This window comes from Brienomyrus brachyistius, chromosome 9 (genome assembly GCF_023856365.1).
Source record: "Brienomyrus brachyistius isolate T26 chromosome 9, BBRACH_0.4, whole genome shotgun sequence".
Classification (NCBI taxonomy): domain Eukaryota; kingdom Metazoa; phylum Chordata; class Actinopteri; order Osteoglossiformes; family Mormyridae; genus Brienomyrus; species Brienomyrus brachyistius.
The window spans coordinates 15,499,506-15,518,078 of NC_064541.1; the positions used below are offsets into that span (position 1 = coordinate 15,499,506).

The following is an 18,573-nucleotide window of genomic DNA, read 5'->3' on the forward strand; positions in this document are numbered from 1 at the left end:
TGAAGCGTTTACGGAACAGATTAGGTCACACGAATCTGAGAAATTAAGCGTGGAGGAAGACAAAGGCGGTCGAGATAATCGGGGATATTTTACCAGAAGTTCTGTTAATATTTATAGACATGCTTTCCCGCACGTGTGAGGGTCACGTCGAAAGAAAAGTTCCGGGTCCATACAACACTACCCCAAATATGATTCAGTGTTATAACTGTATCATCTGTAATTTCAGATTTAGTAGCTGCCTTATTAAAAGTATCCAAAAGTGCATATGTACCCCCCCACCCCCCACTGCTGTGAGAATCCCGAACAACGTGCTCTGCTTCTGTACGCGTCTCCCCCACCACCCATCCGTACGTCGCCATACGGGACACGGTAACCTACACATCTGCGGTCCACCAAGCGATCGAAAGGCGCCCCATCCGCATGGCGGTGAGCCCTGCCGACCGCCTAGTCATTTCTCTATGAATGCACCTTCCGTGTCCACATCCTACACCTTATGCACACCGTTGCAGGCAACCTAAGCGCGCAGCCGCCTAACTTTCCGCTCATAAAATAAAAAATTCCGTGATGTAACCAGGGGGATTTCCACGGTAAATATAAATGTAACATGAAAGTTCTGTTTGCATCATCATCATCATAAAAAAAAAAAAACAAAAAAAAAAACCCAACAACAACAATACGCTTTTATTGTGTGCGCTACTCAGAATATCGTTTCTTTTGTATTAGCGATTTACCCAAAAGTAAGAAAGCTGTTCCGGATAACGTTCTGCTTTCGCCGAGTGCACAGCGCCGAGGGAGATCGTGAACGATAACTTACCCGCAAATTGATCTCCTTGATTCTCTCCTGTCGGGTTTTTGGCAGCGGATCCGTAACGCGAGACATAGCGAGCTTTATTTATCAATACAAATAACCCTGAGTTGCGATGCAAGCAGCTATATAGAATTTAAAAAACTAAACAACCGCAATATTATATATTGCCGGCTTATAATTTTTTTGCCACTAAAAATAATTCCAGATTCTGGTCTCCGATCAGGGACGTAAAATCAAAGCATATCGGCATTAAGCGAGAGCCTTTAACTTATTTCAGTGAGCCCCGTCGATACCTCCGGCTTACTGGGAAGCAGACCACACTTTTTGATACAGGAAACTCTATGAAGGTACATTACACACCAGCGATGCTGCCTCCGAGGCCACGCCTTCCGGGGCGGGGACACCGCATAGGCCCCGCCCATCTGACAGCAGCTCGCAGCCAATGAGAAAAATGTTCTTATTACTTGTACATTTCATTTGATTTCATTACGTTACTGCGGCGGCGGATCAGATGTGGGTAGAAACGGAAGATCGGGGTGTGCATGGTAATTTGTAGTATGTTCTGTACTTAGCGGTAAAACGAGGTTTATATTTAAAACCTCCGAAAAAGCTGGTCTGACGGAGAACAGCCTATACCTCGTCATCGACGTGGCAAAGCTTGTCAAGCATCCCCTTCATCGATATACAGTTACACAACGGGATAAAATGTAGACTCAGCGTTTAGCGTGCAGAGGTGGCTAAATGTAGCCACGGGGTTTGCCGTGTCATTTCTCATCTGATTGTGCGACAGTTATGATTCATTTCACCAGAATTTTTTTTTGCTTAAAAGGAAGGAATTGAATTTACATCGCATCACTGAAAATACTCCCCAACCTGACTGAAAATCGTGACAACATATCGTATCACTGGAGGGAAAAGATGGATACGTAGACGAAATTAGTGACGAACCTGCTAATGTGTGCTTTATTACCGAGAGAGCAGGGAGCGAAACGGACCTCGTAAGCCAAATACCTTCACATCTCACCCTTGGCAGGTCACACGCAGCCCAGAAACTCTAGCCATCAATAATTGATAAGTTCTGGCCATTCACTGCTCAAAAATTCCAAATGGTGAGTCTGACAGGATGACCTGTCCCAGTGCTCAAAATGTCACAAACACTACTACCCTTTATACTGTGTAAAAATCACTAAACTATCTCTGCTGCCATTACAGGACTTTACAGCCACAGCAGACAGTGTCATGGTCAGCTGGCTGTCGTGAAATTTTCAATTGGAGACAAGCATGCGCACATATGTATGAAACAGTATTATTACCTTGTAAATAGTCTGTAGGGTCTGCAATACCCTTTTGATGTAGCTAGGTTAGGGCTATGATGGAATAATATAGATTTGCCGTAGGATTTCTTGCATGAGTGTGAGAGTCTGAAAGCGTGAGTGTCACACCAGATGCGTGAGAGCTGGGAACCCTGTTATTTTTTAAGCAGCCTCATCAGTTCATAGTGCATTGACTCGGTGGTCACATACGAACCTCTAGACCTCTAACCCATACCTGAACAAAAAGGCTAGAACATCGCAGGAGTCCATCTTCCAAGGTCTGATGCAAACTGAGCCTAACAGGATCTGACGATGGGGGGGGGGGGGGGGGGGGGGTGCACAAGCATCAAACTCGGCTGGAAAACATGTGCAGCTAAGGGACTAATAAGAATAAGGACAAAGGGCCAAATTCAGTGAAGTATAATTGATGGAAGAAGGAAAAGTAAATAAGGGGAAAGTTTATAGGCAGCGAGAGACGGCGAGAGAGGAGGCAATACTGGGGACTGGGTCTATATTTAGAGGAGAGCGTGCGACAGAGAGGAACGCCCTGAGTTACAGACAGTCGCAGCCAAAGCCTCACTCCCCCACACAAGAGTTCGCACAAACCACAGACCATCAAAGAACCGACCACTCCCTCGCTGCCTTTCTGATTTGTATTTTTTAGCATGTTTTACTATTCATGTTATTATATTAGCTTACCAAATACTTCAAACATAGCTGTAAAAATATCTGTTTAATATTTCTGTCCAGATGGTTGCTAAGCACCCTGCTTTAAAGTTACAGTGTTGGGATTCTCCTGGGACTTGAAGCAGCAACCTACTGGTTGTAAGCCCTGGTCCTAGCTGTTGAGTTACTAGCTGTCTCCCGTTACCGTCCGTCTCATTTCGCCCCTTCGACTGGAGGTGACTCATAAATCTTCTCGATCTGACGTTTTCTCAAAAGCTGCCCTCTCTGAATTTTACTGCTGCGATTCCAGTTGCCGTTCTGAGCGAATCATCCTCCGTTTCCCTTTTTATCTTTTTTCATCTTTCTTTAACATTTAATAAAGCTACTTGCTTCTTCAGCGGCCCCAATTCACTGCGGATAAATATATCCATTCACTGGAATAATAGGAGAGATGATATCTGCCGGGGGTGGAATGCTGTCCCGTGATGCCGAGCCGCTTCACTCTCCCCCCTCGTCACACTGTGGTCTGCATGGTCTGCAGCTACAGAACCGATCTGTCACTAAGCACCCCCATGAGCCACCCCATTGCAGCCCACGGTGCTCCTGCTTGGAGCAGCTCCCTCCCTGCTCCGGCACTTGCAAGTAAGCGTGTCCCCGGGCCCCAGAGGCCCTTGTAGAGTCTCGCATGCCTACGGCTACCTAGTGATACATGGAGGCGGGGCCGCAGGCATCAGCTGAAAGCTGATTGGTCCCCAGAAGTCCTCTTTCCTGTCACTCACTGACTCAAAACATATTATTGGCTAAAAAACAAGGTTGGCATCTCTGTATGAATTATGTTAAATCCCAGAATGGCCCCTGGTGGCAGGCTTGGCCATAGGTGTGAGGATGACAGCAGTTCCAGAGAATGCTGATGGACTGTAATACAGCTACTAGGTGTCCCTACCTTGGCTCAGCACCTTCCTAAACTGTAAATCTAACAGCTGCTCTGCAGCCTAATTAGCATAAGCGTAATAAGCGTTGACTCGGACACCTATTTATTTGCATAGGTCTTGTTCTGCACCTTCCCGGGCATCATCAAGGACAGTGCAGGACAATCCACATTTTTGCTCCCTCCCAGCTCCCAGCCAATCAAGAACATCGAATACCTAGCACATGTGCGGGAGTAAAAATGTGGAGCGGGTTGAGAAACGCTGATCTAGATGACAGTCCGCTTAATGCATCTCACCCGGAGATGCTAGCCTGCATGAAGAGGATGAGCTGAGAGGCTCGATATGACAGCAGAGCACAACAGGATCTCTTTGCTGGACGGCCTTTTGTAAGCTCCAACATGCTGCTTCGGTGCTGCGGTCCTTAAGCACCCGGCTCCTTTAAGACTGATTCAGCTTATCGCCTGATCCGCAACAGCATCAGACTTCCAGACGTACGATGACATGCGTCAGAGCTCCGGCTAACTGACAGTGTGTCAGTGACGACAAGCCAAAAGTCAGTCATTCAGCCAGGCAGTCTGATAGTCAAATCCTAATTGAACGAGGGCAATGTCAACTTTCATTATTAATATGTGATCTGGAAAAAAAAATCTGCTGGGCATTAAACTGGAAAAAATGGCCCGTGCTCCGTTTTGGGTATAATCACAAGATCGTGGTCCCAGATTCCTTACCAAACAGGGCAGTTTCTCACTTTCCATTGCTACTCAAGTTTCAGTTATCTTTGAAAAATATTATTTTGCCGGATTTTACCGCGCCTTTCCAATGATACAGCCTTGTGTAAATGAGTGACCTAATAACTTAAGACCACCTTGATTACATCTGTCAGATTCCACTGAATGAAATGACATAACACCTATAATCACTTAATTATCCACTATTGACAATACGTTCTGTAGCCGTCCGTACTGGTGTGATTTTTTTTTTTTTTTTTAAACTTTGAAAGCCGTTGCTATGGGTTACAGCGCAGTTACCGTGCTGGTATCAGTTTGGAGGTGGTCCCTGCAGTTGGCATGGGAGGTGTGTGGGTTTTTGCTGCGGGTGAAACAAGTTGCTGCAATGAGATAATGGCCAGGTGCTACAGCCAGCACAGGCCCGCTATTCAGTGCAGGGTCTGACTGACACCACTGCAGCCTCCACATGCCAATCCATAAAGGACCATTGTGGGGAGCGGAACACTGCAACGTACAAGAGGCTAACGAGAGCGACAGTGCGTGTGCGCTTGTTGGAGAGAGAGAGATGAAGGGCAACAAAAAATACCAAAGCAATGAAGACGACCAGTTCAGGGGAAAAAGTTAAAAGAAAATTAAAGAGAGGGAAGAAAAATCACTGGAAGCATCAGGTAGAGGAGGAGGAGTAAACTGGGCGGTGAGAGGCAGCTGGCCCAGTCAGAGAAGCGTAGATTGGCTATCAATTTGGAAAGTGATAAAAATTGTGGCAAGGAGGGATAGATACACAGAGATAGTAAATGAAGGCCGAAAGCACGGAGGAGTCTGGAGGGAGCGGGGAGGTAAAACCTAACATCCATCAAACCGTGTAAATTTGCTGAGTTTACAGTCCCCCGGCGCAGCGGGAGCGTCGCCCCATCGCTTCGGCGTTATTACTGAACACACGCGGCTTGGTTTGCCCGTCGCCAGAGCCGTTAATCACCGTGGGCAAACTCAGGTCTGCTCCTGAGAGGAACTGAAATGTCAGAGAGTTCGGGGAGGGGAGAGGGGGGGTCGTGCCTGGAAAAAACGGAGCAGGAAGGGGGGGGGCGGGGCGGGGCCAGAAGGTTTTCCCGCACTGATGCAATCCAAGCACATGCCACCAGAACTGCCTGGCTGGAAAATCTCAAGGATGTGGCGTGGACAGAACCCAAGCCAAGAAACACAGTTCCTGTTTTTCTTAAAGACGCGCTGGACGGCTGAGCTAACAGATAGTGAAGCGCATGACACACACACACACACACACACACACACACACACACACACACACACAAAGGTTCTGCAAAAAAAACAGGCCCCTGCAACACATAATGCATGTATAGCTTTCCAAGTTCCCCACATACGCCTTCCAGATGTGTCCTAACTGCTACTGTGCCTTTGCAATCTCCGTGGCAATATGCCCCCTCTCAACGATCCTCTTCAGCCGTTCGGGCTGTTTCCTAATAACCCTATTGCATAACTCTCCTCTCTTCAAATAGAAAAACAAACAGACAATACAGCTACTGATGTGACTAAGAAGCAAAATAAATTATAGGTGAGACACTAATATTTTAAACCAATAAACCCATAATGTGTTTTAATACTCCTCTCGCCATCTAGTTATGCCAAAAAGCATGAGTACTATCTACTACTGCATCACTAACGCAGGGCAGCAGGGTGGCTGTATCACCTGCAGGGTTTATGTCCTTCCAGTGTTGTGTGAGGCTCCTCCCACCAGCCAGTTATGTCACTGAATTGCCCAGATCGTATGTATTTGACACCTGCCTTGCGCTCTGTGCTGCCTGATGTTGGCTTCTGTACCACCACTGTACTAAATAAACAGCTGTAAGGGGACTGGACAGTTAATTAAATAGTTAAGCTGTGGTTAAGTGCAAATGAGTTATGGATTGTTAAATGGCAGTATATTATAAAGATGTTTTACATTTTGGTTATATTACCACCAGGAAAATCTGTACCGTGCTTTAAAAGAAATATTTTTCAAGGAATTTTTCAGTTCAGGAGATTGTGCCTCGAGTGTAAACTAAATTGTTATTCTGGAACTTATCTATGTGACGCACGGAAGAAACATTAAACACACACACTTTCAACAAAAACACACGCCGATTCTCATGGCTCAAGACTCGAGACTGACTTCCTGCCACTTCCTGTATGGACAGAAACGTCTCCTGAACACTGGTGTCGTCGGGGAAATGAGCTCATCGACTCCGCTCGCTGGCCTGCAACTTGGCGGTCTGCGAAAAAACGGCAGCTTGATGGCGTCGGTGAGCGTTACCAGGGTTATGGATGGGCTACATGTCACTGCTCTGGGGTGACAAACGGTAACCGGCCCCCTTCATTGCCCCATGCAAAAACAGGGCTGAGTCATACAACTACATGGGAATGAAACACGGAAATACAGCGACAAAACGCAGACACAGGACAGCCAGTCACACACCAAAAATAGCTGCTTCCGACTGGGTCGGCAATTACCCACTGGGGCAATCAGCAGGAGTGATGTCATTACTGAGAAGAGCTTCAAACCGCACAGCCTGGCTGACATCATAGCCCTTCAGAGGTGGAGGGAGGGCACACATTAACCTGGCGTGATGTGGACCTGAAACGCCCGTGGAAAGGCTGCCAGGGCAGAACAGGCAGTTACAGGCAGCAGCACCACACGCAGCTGTCAGACAGCCTAGTCAAACAGCTAAGTATAAAGGGTCACAGTCACAGAGTACTCTAACTGGCTGCTTGAAACAAAATCTTGGTCTGGATTTGTACTTTCTGAACCTGAACTTTCCACCTCTGTCTGTAACGGGTTACTTTTGTGAGTAACTTCCCCAACACTGCATGTCTGCCTTTTGTTCTTAAATGCTCACAAAGCGGACAGAGGTGTCTGGGGACCAAGCCTGAATTTCTGGCCCCGACTTTTCAAAACTCTGCACAACATCAACAATCGGCAGCGCTGCCTTTTTCCGTCTCACAGAGCGACTGCCCCTTAAACTGCCACGCACCACGATGTCCCAAAACTCCTTACTGCTACGATGACTGGAAATATCGCAGAAAAAAAGTGATGTATAGCTCCCTCTATTGGCCATTACTGGTAGCGACACTGGAGTACAACTTCACATTCGTACCCACTTCAGTGTAAAGCTTCTGTTGCTATTACCATCATAGGTGGGTTTGTTCTTTGAGGGGCCCCACCGTCCCAGTCCAAAACCCCGCCTCCCTCCCCCTGCCATCTGCATTTGTAAAATTTGCTGTGGCCCCTACAGCCTTTTCATTGTTTGTGATGGAGAAGCTGGTCATCTTAGGCAAATGTTCTGTTAGAGACTTCCTACCTTTAATTTCTATTTCCTGCTGCTGCTGGAATGTGATCACATCCTGGCTGCCCGTATTGTTAACCAGTGAGTAACTTTGCTAGTGAGTAGAATCAGGGCCCACTTGTTCAGAAGTAATCTGAACAGGCTCCGGTTTTCAGATTGGATCAAATCTTGAAAGCGGATTGTTCAAAAGGATTCTGAAATCGGATTAGATCAGGTAATCCAATCTTGGTTTCGATCTGGATTAAACTTTGAGTATGAGTTGTTCCAAAATTTTTTAGTAGGATTGAGATACCTTTGATCCAAAAAATAAAAAATCAGGATTATCCTGATCCAAGGAGGAGGGTGGATTCAGGGTGGATTTCAGGAACAAAATGTAATAAAACTGTAAAACAGGTCAATTTGTATAATGTAATATATGCACTTATCCATATTTTGCATTTGAACTATTACAGTAGACATAAGGCTGCTTAAGTCTAAGTACAAAAAGTAAAAAAAAAATGGCCCCAGAAAATAATATCCCAAACAGCAGATAATATCAAACAAAAATAATACATTTAACCATCATTCATCGTTGTATATTAATTACAAAGACACAGTCACCAGAGATGAACCAATCAAAAGTGGTTTCTACTGATTACATCCCTTATTATAGTTAACTGTTTGACATTAAACCTTTTGATGATTTAAAATTCACAATGTATTTGTGAATAATGCATATTTGTTTTTACTTATTGTTGATCAGGATGAGCGGTCTGACTTTTTAAAACAAACTGAAAATAGAAGGGGATGTTTGCATTATTTTGTTGTACTATTGTCTCTCTTCAAATAACGCTTAAAGCGACCTCCGACTGGCCCGTTGTTCTTTACATAACTAGTCGGTAACACTGTGATATGTCACACCGTTTAGGATGCGGCTAAACCAGATTTGGTAATCTTAAAAAGTTTGTGTCTGGATCAGGGAATCCAGTGATCCAATCCAATGTTGCTTTGAAAAACCAGCGTAAAAGTAAGATAGATCACCTGATCCTGAATAACAATACGTGGGATTTCCAAGTCGGAATCACTCTGATCCAGATTTTGAACAACTGGGCCCAGAGGATCATAGCTAGGTAGCTGGTTAACAGAGCGCACTGCTCCAGCATCTCAATTATTAGTTTAATATGTATACTATAATAATACAGTGTAGTGACTGTTTGTGGCCAACAGCGGGCCAAACCTCAGGGGCCACACACAAACGCACGGTCTGAGTAGCCGTAAACATTGCCGCTGATTACCACACTGCATTAAAGATTAATTCCTTCGAGTTTTCTCATGAGGGACGAGCAGCAAAGCAAATGTATGTAATTTGCTGAAGTGCGTAATTGATTGTTCCAGTGTAACACTTGCCTGTCTGAAAATGAGATTTTACATCCCTTTCAGATTTAACAAATTAGCTCGTGCTAATCTCTTGCGCAAACACAGGAGTCCATTTAAAAAGTTATTAAAAGCTATTTAAGCTGCAATGAACACCAGACAGGAGAAGAACGAAGAAAAACAAGCAGAAAACAGGTCAGAGAAAAGAATGATGCAGCTGTAGTGACTGGAAAAAAATTTGCATCTAGCATTACTGCATTGGTCAAGTTCCCTGTTCTATTTAGCCTGGCTTTTATATCAAGGGAATTTTACAGCAATCATTTGGAGGGTTCGCCAACAAAAATACCTTTAAATGACAAAAATATGTATTAACTGCCATATATAAGCCCAGACAGATGGGTTACAGCTGAAATGCCAAAGCTGCTATCAGACTCCACATTAAAAACCTACAGGCGTATCAATGGAAATTTCACCTTCGAGCGCAGCGCAGATATCGTCGCCTTTGTGCAACCGAGCGAGCAATGGAGTTGGCGGAGCGTCAGAGCTGTTATGGCAGAAGTAGATCATTTCGTTTACCAAAAAGCCAAGAGCCTCCATTTACGAAGCTTTACGAAATATCTTCCTGTACCTCAACAGGTATCGCATGGTGCTCGCAACGCGAAGGTTGCGGGTTCGAATCCCAGGGAGTACACATAAATTGCGACCTTTCCCTCTAGTGGAAGTTGTTCTGGATCAAAGCATCATACGAGTAAATGTAGATTTAAACACCTTAAATCACTTTCATCCCAGGGTACCATTCACAAGTACAGATGACCATTGTGACCCTCTAGTACGTCCCACTCCAAAGCCCTATGGCTGTACGGACTGAAAGGTGCCCCCTCCCCCAACCCCCCTCTTTCCTACCTTATGGTTCCCCGCCATCTTGCGCAGGAAACTCAGGGTGCGCCCCAGTGGGCTGCCTGTCTTCACCTCGTGCTCCCCCTGCTTGCCCCCCAGCGTCTCCCTCCTCCCCCGGCTCTCCTGGAACGCAGATCCCAGCCCGCTGCCAGCATCCACACTGAGAGAGGACAGGAGAGAGGCGCACAAAGGCAGCACAGAGACGCCTCTGTCAGGCCAAGTCCCTGCCGGCCAGTGCATTTTCTACCCCCCATTGCCCCCTCCTGCTGAGCGCTCGCCTAAGCACCTGTTCCCTTTTGTGCGGTGCCAGTATCAGCATAACAGAGAAATTGATTTATTTCACATATCAGTGTCAGGGCAGGGTTAGGGTTAGTCGAGAGAGGTAATAGCGCACCCTGCTGGTCAGTGACGGAAGTGGAAGTGTGTGTGTATGTTGGGGGAGATTCACTCACCCTTGTGTGGACCCTTCGAGCAGGGAGTAAACAGAGGCTCCTGAAAGAGACAGACGTGTCAGTGAAGGCAATCACAGCGAGCAGACGAGTCAAGCTGAACGAGTATGCAGTGACAGGAAGCAACACTCGGAAGAATAACACCAACACCCAGGCACCACACCGGCCACTGCCAGCGAGACACTGGCTACTAAAGTAAGACGACAGGGAAACAGACCGGCTACCTGCTCCGGACAGACGCGTAGACAGAGGCGAGGAGGACAGTTCGGCAAAGGAAGGTTTTCTTCCTCTTTGAGAGGCACAAATGAAAAGCGGTGGAGGCGACGCCGAGGGGCAGAGAGCCGGGCAGCAAAGGGGACGGGAACGAAAACTTCTGGCTGCTGTGCGCCGACGACAGGCACAGCCGCGGCAGAACAAACGCAGGAAGGCTGCTTCCTCATCGCCGCTGGAGACTGCGTGCGCGGCCGGCACACAAACGTACCAAAAACAACACGCACACACAGGCGCACGCGCAGAGAAGAACACGCACCTAATGATTTGAGTGACTTGTGACCCTTTGGGGTCACATACACACAGAGAGTGTGCACTTGTCATGAGGAAAGCGGGGGACACTTTGCAGTACTGATTTGGTGGCAGAAACAACGACACACACAGACACACACACACACAATGACACACACACACAATAACACACACAGACACACACACAGACACACACACAGACACAACGACACACACACACAGACACACACAGACACACACACACAACGACACACACACACACAATGACACACACAGACACACACAGACACACACACAATGACACACACACACAGACACACACACACAGACACACACAGACACACACAACGACACACACACACACAACGACACACACACACAATGACACACACAGACACACACACACACAACGACACACACACACACACACAACGACACACACAGACACACACACACACAACGACACACACACACACAACGACACACACACACAACGACACACACACACAACGACACAGACACACACAGAAACACACACACACACAACGACACACACACACAGACACACACGCACAGACCAAACCCATAAGGCTAATAATTACACACAGATCATCAAAAAAGGGAAGAAATGGGCAGAGGTGGAGGGACCCCAATGACCCGTGTCAGGGTTTAGGGGAGGGGGGGCTCACCATGGTGATGTGGGTGTGAGTGTGGGATGGCGCTCAGCGACTGGGATTTGGTGAGAGTCGCACAGAGGGTGGGTGCAGATGCACTGTAGCCGTGTAGCTGGGCTGACTGCTCCTACAACACAGCACAGCGGAGAAGGTTAGACCAACGGGTCGTTAGCTGCAGTAGGACCACTGTCACTACTACACCCCTGCTTCGGCCCAACCCCCGGAAGACCAGCATAACCTGGTGCATGTAGTATGAAGGACAATGGCAGTACTGACCGACGGGTGGCATGGAGGAGCGTGGCAGTACTGATAGGCGGCATGGCAGAGTATGGCAGTACTGACTGACGTGCAGCAGAGAGAAGCGTGGCAGTACTGACCGACATGCAGCGCGGAGGAGTGTGGCAGTACTGACTGATGAGAGGCATGGAGGAGCGTGGCAGTACTGACTGACGAGAGGCATGGAGGAGCGTGGCAGTACTGACTGACGTGCAGCAGACGGAAGCGTGGCAGTACTGACCGACATGCAGTGAGGAGGAGTATGGCAGTACTGACTGATGAGAGGCATGGAGGAACGTGGAAATATTGACTGATGTGCAGCGCAAAAGAGCATAGCAGTACTGACTGACATGCAGCACGTAGGAGAGCGGCAGTACTGACTGACGTGCAGCAGAGAGAAGCGTGGCAGTACTGACCGACATGCAGCGCGGAGGAGTGTGGCAGTACTGACTGACATGCAGCACGTAGGAGAGCGGCAGTACTGACTGACGTGCAGCAGAGAGAAGCATGGCAGTACTGACAGATGTGCAGTGCGGAGGAGAGTGGCAGTACTGACTGACATGCAGCACGGAGCAGCATGGCAATACTGACCAGTGGCAGTACTGATAAGTGCATAATGTGAAGGAGTGGCAGTTTTAACCAACATACAGAGGAAACAGGACGGTTCTGATCGACGCATGCTTTCCCATTCCTTCTCAGAAAGAGCCATTTGGTCCATTAGCGTACCTCAGCAGACCCTTACCTCCAACAGTGAGAAATGCTCTGAGTCAGAGCCCACCTCCTCCTCTGTGAGTGACAGCAGGGAGCCCAAGTCCTGGGCATAGTAGGTTATGGGGGCTCTCCGGGGATCCCGCCCTTTGCGCCCCCCAAAGGGCCCGTCCAGCATTCGCTCTATGCCTTCGGGGTCCAAATTCTCCAGACTCACGCTGCCAGAGAAGACAGAAACGAGTGAGAGAGAGGGAGAGAGGGAGAGAGTGAGAGGAGAGAGATGGAAAAGTGCAGAAGCAGAGTGAGAAAGAACAAAACCGCACAGAAGAATGTGGTCTTTGTAAACACAAAACCTATTCAGCCGTAATACCACCGGCTGTAACCTCCCGACGCTGTCACTGCACTGCAAGCGTTAAGACTGCTGTCACGGCAACTGCGACCACGGATACTACTGCCAAGGATGTTAGCACAGCGCATACAGCTACACAGGTTAGAGCAACTACCAGTTCCACTGCTACTGCTATCCCTATTACTGCTATCACTACTGCCACCCTGCCACATAGAACACTTTTGCCATAGCAACTTCACAATGAATCCTATACTTACTCCTACAGTACTATTACTACCTTGATATAAATTTACCATAACAAACTAGACCACTACGACTGTAATCCCTGGTAACCAGGTGCCGGAGACCGTTATCCTGCTGTCCCCAGCGTAGCCCCCTTGTCTGACCGGTGGTGGTGACCGGCGCAATGCTACCTCACACAAAGGGCCCCAATGTAGCGGTAAACAATGAGCTGTGGCCTCCAGTAAACACAATCGGGACACTGAGCTCCCTTTGCTACCAGCAGGCGTCCCCGCACTGGCCACCGAGCCCGGGGCTGGGTCCACCCGCCCGGGGAGCGTGACAGTGACAGGGGACAGATTCGCTCCAAGACTGCAGGCCTTCTGTGCTCAGAAACAAAACAGCACTGCAAATATGTCACCCATCACCACGAAATGAGTCTTATGGGTGCAGTTCTACCAGTGCGACTTAAGACTCATTTCGTAACGACGGGTCACCTATAGCTCCACGCAAATAGGAATCAGTGAGCCATCCATCCACAGACCCATCCGTACTCTGTAACCGATATACAATCGGAGATCGCAGTGAGCCTGACAGCTACCCAGGATTTACAGTACATGGGGCTGGACATTCCCTGGATGGGATGCCAGTCCATCACGGGACTCACACCAAGCGCAGCAATCTGCCCGACCGGCATGTTTTAGCAGCAAGCGAGAAAGCCAATGCAAAACTAGGGAGAGTATTCAAACTCAGGGTTATGGTGTTGGAAATCGAACCCGTGACCCTGGAAGCATGAGGTCACAGTGATGCCTCCGAGTTAGGGCACAGGCAAGAAATCAGGAAAAAAAAATTATGCACAAAAACGAAGTTTGATATGTGAAAATTGCTCACGATTTAATAACACCAGTCCTGGTGTTCAAGGTAAAACGTGCAGGAACTAACAAATCATTTCATAAGTCTTATTAATGTGCTGTTAAAATAACGTCATCAAAGGGAAGAGACTGCATGCTGTTCCTGGCTGTTATCCACCGAATTAATCATTTTCCCTTTGGATTTTCTTTTATTGAAAACCAGTTTCTCAGTTGAAAATACCGAAGACCACCGAAAGGTCTGATCGCAGCAGGATAACAGAATAATCACACTGTCCCCATCGCCACTGCAACACCGTGCGCCCGGCGGACTGCCTCACAGCCCCACACAGCTGTTCATACATGTTTACTTTATTTATATACGTCTATTTATTTAACAGACGCTTTTGTCTAACGTGACGCACAGCGAGGCAGATAATAGTTATAATCATGAGCAAACAGCTGGTAAGGAGCCAAATAGGTATTAGTGCAGCTAGACTGGACCTCCAATAAGAGATCAGGAACAGGTTTAAGTTAGTACTGGGGGAGGGGCTAAACAATGCATCAGACATCCTTTTAAGAAACCAACATAACAACTATTCAGATGGGGGGGGGGAAGCCCAAATATAACGTACTGCAGGTATACCCTCCTTATATCTATGATTGTTACTATGATTGTGAAAAGAGCTGTCAGTAGCTGGGGCAGAATGTCAGGATGTGACTGAGCAGAAAGAACAAACTGGACAAGGGGAACAGCAGCATCTCACAGACTTCAAACCGTCTGAATGGGGAGAATGTTTGTGCCAGAATATTTGAACAAGAAAACAGCAGAGGCGGTAACCAGGAGATGAGAGATGTGGGCTTCTGTAGAGAAAAAACATGAGCAGGAATACGACTGTTGAGTCGCCGTGGGCATTGAAATGCGAGGAATACCCGCGTCCCAGACTCAGGAGCTCCCCCTACCTGCGGTTCTTGGGCTGCGCATCTCCCCACAGCCCCGAAACCTGGTCGAAGCTAAATCTCCTTCCGCGGTCCTGCTTCCCCGGAGCGGAAAAGAACGGGGACCGCTGGATCTCCATCCCGTCTCCGGCCGGCAGATTTGGAGTCAGAGGGAAGGCGAGGCAGGGAGAACGGGGGGACACGGTGGGACGAGGGGAGGGACACCCTGAGAAGGCTGGGAGCGGGGGGCAGGGAGAGGTGTGGTGGTCATCTGGACAGGAAAGAAACGTGACTTTGAGACACATTTGTGTAGATGCAGATCACAGAGCAGAGTCAGGAGTGGCAGCCTCAGTTTTCACTGACGTTTTTCCATTAGTGCTGAACGTGAGATGGGAGACCGTCATAAATTTGGCCAGAAGTAGCCTATAGATCTGCATACGCATGCATACGTATTCAGAGACTTTAACTGTATACAATACTAATCAAAAGTCTGGACACACCTGCTTTTAATACGTCTCTATTTTAGCAATGTTATTGACCATACAGTAAAAGGCAATTAAATAAAACATATAAAATATTGCAAGAATCATGAGAGGTGTTCGCCATCTCAATTTTTTTTCAAATATCAGACTTTACAAAACAGCCCCTTTTTGCTTTGATGACAGCATCACAGACTCCCTGCATTCTATCAACCAACTTCCAGATGTAGCCACCTGGAATGCTTCTCCAACAGGAATGAAGGAGTTTCCACAAGTTCTGGGCACAAGTTGGCACCTTATTCTTACTCTTTGACCCAACTCATCCCAAACCTGCTGTATAGGGTTTAGGTCAGGGCGATTGTGGGGGTTGGGGGGGGCTGGTAATCTGTTACAGCACACCATCTCCTTCCTTGTTCACAGGATAATACTTACTACAACCTTGAGGTGCATTTAGGGTTATTATCTTGATGAAAAACACATTCTCAGTAGGTGTCTCCAGACTGGTACTGGTAATTGGTACTGTACTTACAAAATATGAGTAGTTTAGGGGTGTTTAAGGACATGACCCCTTAGTGCCAAAACAACATCAATACCCCCCCCCCCCCAAAACCAAACACAAAAACAGGAAACTTACGGTTTGAGTTGGCAAGCCAGTTCAACAACCGAAGAATAATCTTAATTCACAATCTTTTCTAGCAGACGACATAAGAGACACAGGAATGCAAAACAAATGAGGGGTCAAGAGTGTAAAGTGACAAAATCAGAGGTTGCTTGACGTGCTTTTTTTCCAACACTGGTTTCGTTGGAACTTTCAGTCATAGACATCTTGGCGAAAGAAGGCATAGCACCCCCTAGAGTTCCGTAGCTGCCATTACAAGTTTACTGACCTTCACAAGCCTGAAATTAATATTCACTTAACTTAATTAGGCATTTTTCAAAAATCACTTTACAACAAAAAACTCTTTGTTATGTGTGGTGAAGCTTTAACTGTCACCAGCATGGCTCCATTGTGTTCCTCGTGCCGTGCGCGTATCTGATTGTTACTGACGCGTAGACGCCGCGCACAGGCGCAGAGTCCTGAGATCGTCCGCCAGTCCTTTCTGTTTACGCAGAGTGTTTGTCACAGACTCAAAGAGTGTTCGACCCACTATGTCAACAGTTCAGATAACAGCAGCGTTTCCTCTTCATCCCGAGATGACAGCACAGCTAGTAACCTGCCCCGTTAGCGTTACTGAACGCCTCCACATACAACCAGATGTCAATCATTCACAGGCAAGTGCCTGACGCCGGCCAATATGCACACCTCGAAATTACGATTTGTTACAGCTTTATTTATATCCTACAAACGTTCCAGTTATATGTGGTTATATTCATGTTGTGTCAGGAAAGCGCAGCTTTTCTTCCCCTCTAGTTCCTTCTCTTATTCAGGCATTTAGTGTTAACCCGTAAGATAATATAAGCATTTTGAAACAGCCACAGGTCAAGAGAGATAATCAGCCATCTGCTCTGCTTTTCATCACCCAGATCAGTTTACTTTTTTATGCCACGCATCCTCTACCATTGTCTGAAACTGATACTGGATCAGACACGGGTACCTGCTCTGCCCAGGAAAAGCAAGGTGTTCAGAGAACATGAGCCCTCCGTCCCTCTGGTTTCGGGGGCGGGTGGTGGTGGTGGTGGGGGGGTGTTTCGAGCCCCGTCTGCTTGCACCACGTTAAAACAGCCTCTTTAAAAAAAGTAAAAGTCCAGTGTTGTCCGAGAGGTAAGATTTCAGATTTTGTACACAAATCCACTGAGATTTCCATTTGCCTGCATGTGACTTGCTCCCCTGCCCTTCCTCCATCTGCAGATACTGACTCTTGTTAGCATGGAAACCCACACAAACATTGCATTTCAACACAACTGATAAAACTGACAAAATTGATCTCTGCTTTAAAATTCCGAGTTAAGCAAGGAGTATTTTAAATGAAGGAAGGGCCAAATGAAAACAGGGTAACCGGTAGTATCTAGTTCTTGATTAAAAGGTTCAGCGATATGAACACGTCCTTAACAGCACATCCTTTTATCCCACACAAGCTTAGCGTTCGTGTGACAGTTTCGTGAAAATGTCCAATTCGGTGTTATTTATTTATTTAATTTTTACTGGAATTCACGATTTTTAGATTTCATGTTACATCGTCCTTAACGCATGCAACTATTTTGAAATAATACTTTCCGAGATTAAGAAAGTGTAACGAACAATGCTATCAACCTTTGAAACGATGTAGACAGAAAATGTGCGCTTTTAATCCCGAAGCGCAGCATCTCAGAGCCGTAATTAAACAAAGGCAAATACAGGTGTCTGTTTCCCCTCATTATTTTTAATTACACAAAAAAATGTGAGTGGTTCATTTTAAAAGTCTAATACACACGCAACATCACTCACCTGTTCGCATGTATTTCCACAAAGGCGCGTGTGAAACAAGCAAAGCTCCGTCGGGTCAGACAGTGACCTCCGCAAAATCACCGGAGCGAGCGGACAGGCGAAGCGTCCCTAAGTCACAGCCTGGCAGCACTTCCCAGGTAGGCGATCCCTCTTCTCCTCGGTCCCCCCGCCTACCACCCAAGGTACGGACCCGCCGTGCAGGTGAATTCTGAGTCACTTCTTCTTGACACGGAAGGCAGATTTTTTATTCCCACCTCCCTCCTTTTTAAAAACGCCACTCCCTCTCCTGGTCAAGTCTCAGCTGTCTGCCTGTTTATGCAACATGTTATGCTGCACCGTTTTAAGTGTATATGCGCTGTTTTATATCTTTTTATGTTTCTTTGTTGTTGTTTTTTTAATCCTGAGCCCATACAAGGCGACACGGTATATTCATTAATTAATGCCTGTTGGGAATTTCTTCCAGCACCCACGTGTTCAATTATTCCCTGCATGATCCCCCCTGCACGGACGTCACCATTCTCAGTTACAGGAAGGTCCTGGAAAAGGGGGAGACGGGAAGAGAATGGCAGCAGGGGCAGTGTTAGGAATTTACAGTGCAAAAGCTTCATTCTTTCCTCACTCTCCCTCTCCCTCCCTCTCCCCCTCGAAGAATGCTG

At 47.1% G+C, this 18,573-nt stretch overlaps 1 protein-coding gene across 9 annotated transcripts in view; it reads right to left on the reverse strand.

Moving 5' to 3' along the window:
- Positions 1-18,134, reverse strand: part of LOC125748761 (rho guanine nucleotide exchange factor 2-like) — a 52,661-nt gene extending 34,527 nt beyond the window's left edge. For 4 of the 9 annotated variants that reach the window (XM_049025302.1, XM_049025297.1, XM_049025301.1 and 1 more), the window contains exons 1-6: positions 17,918-18,134; positions 15,038-15,284; positions 12,693-12,876; positions 11,690-11,801; positions 10,482-10,521; positions 10,036-10,189 (exon numbers count right to left, since the gene is read on the reverse strand). In XM_049025302.1, coding sequence (XP_048881259.1) covers positions 10,036-10,189; positions 10,482-10,521; positions 11,690-11,801; positions 12,693-12,876; positions 15,038-15,284; positions 17,918-17,927 — 747 coding nt within the window. In that variant the 5' untranslated portion in view covers positions 17,928-18,134. Of the gene's footprint in view, positions 1-814; positions 1,155-10,035; positions 10,190-10,481; positions 10,522-10,702; positions 10,951-11,689; positions 11,802-12,692; positions 12,877-15,037; positions 15,285-16,126; positions 16,162-17,917 lie in introns of those variants that run through there. The other 5 variants (XM_049025299.1, XM_049025298.1, XM_049025303.1 and 2 more) reach the window with 4 other exon arrangements.
- Between the last annotated feature and the right edge of the window lie 439 nt (positions 18,135-18,573).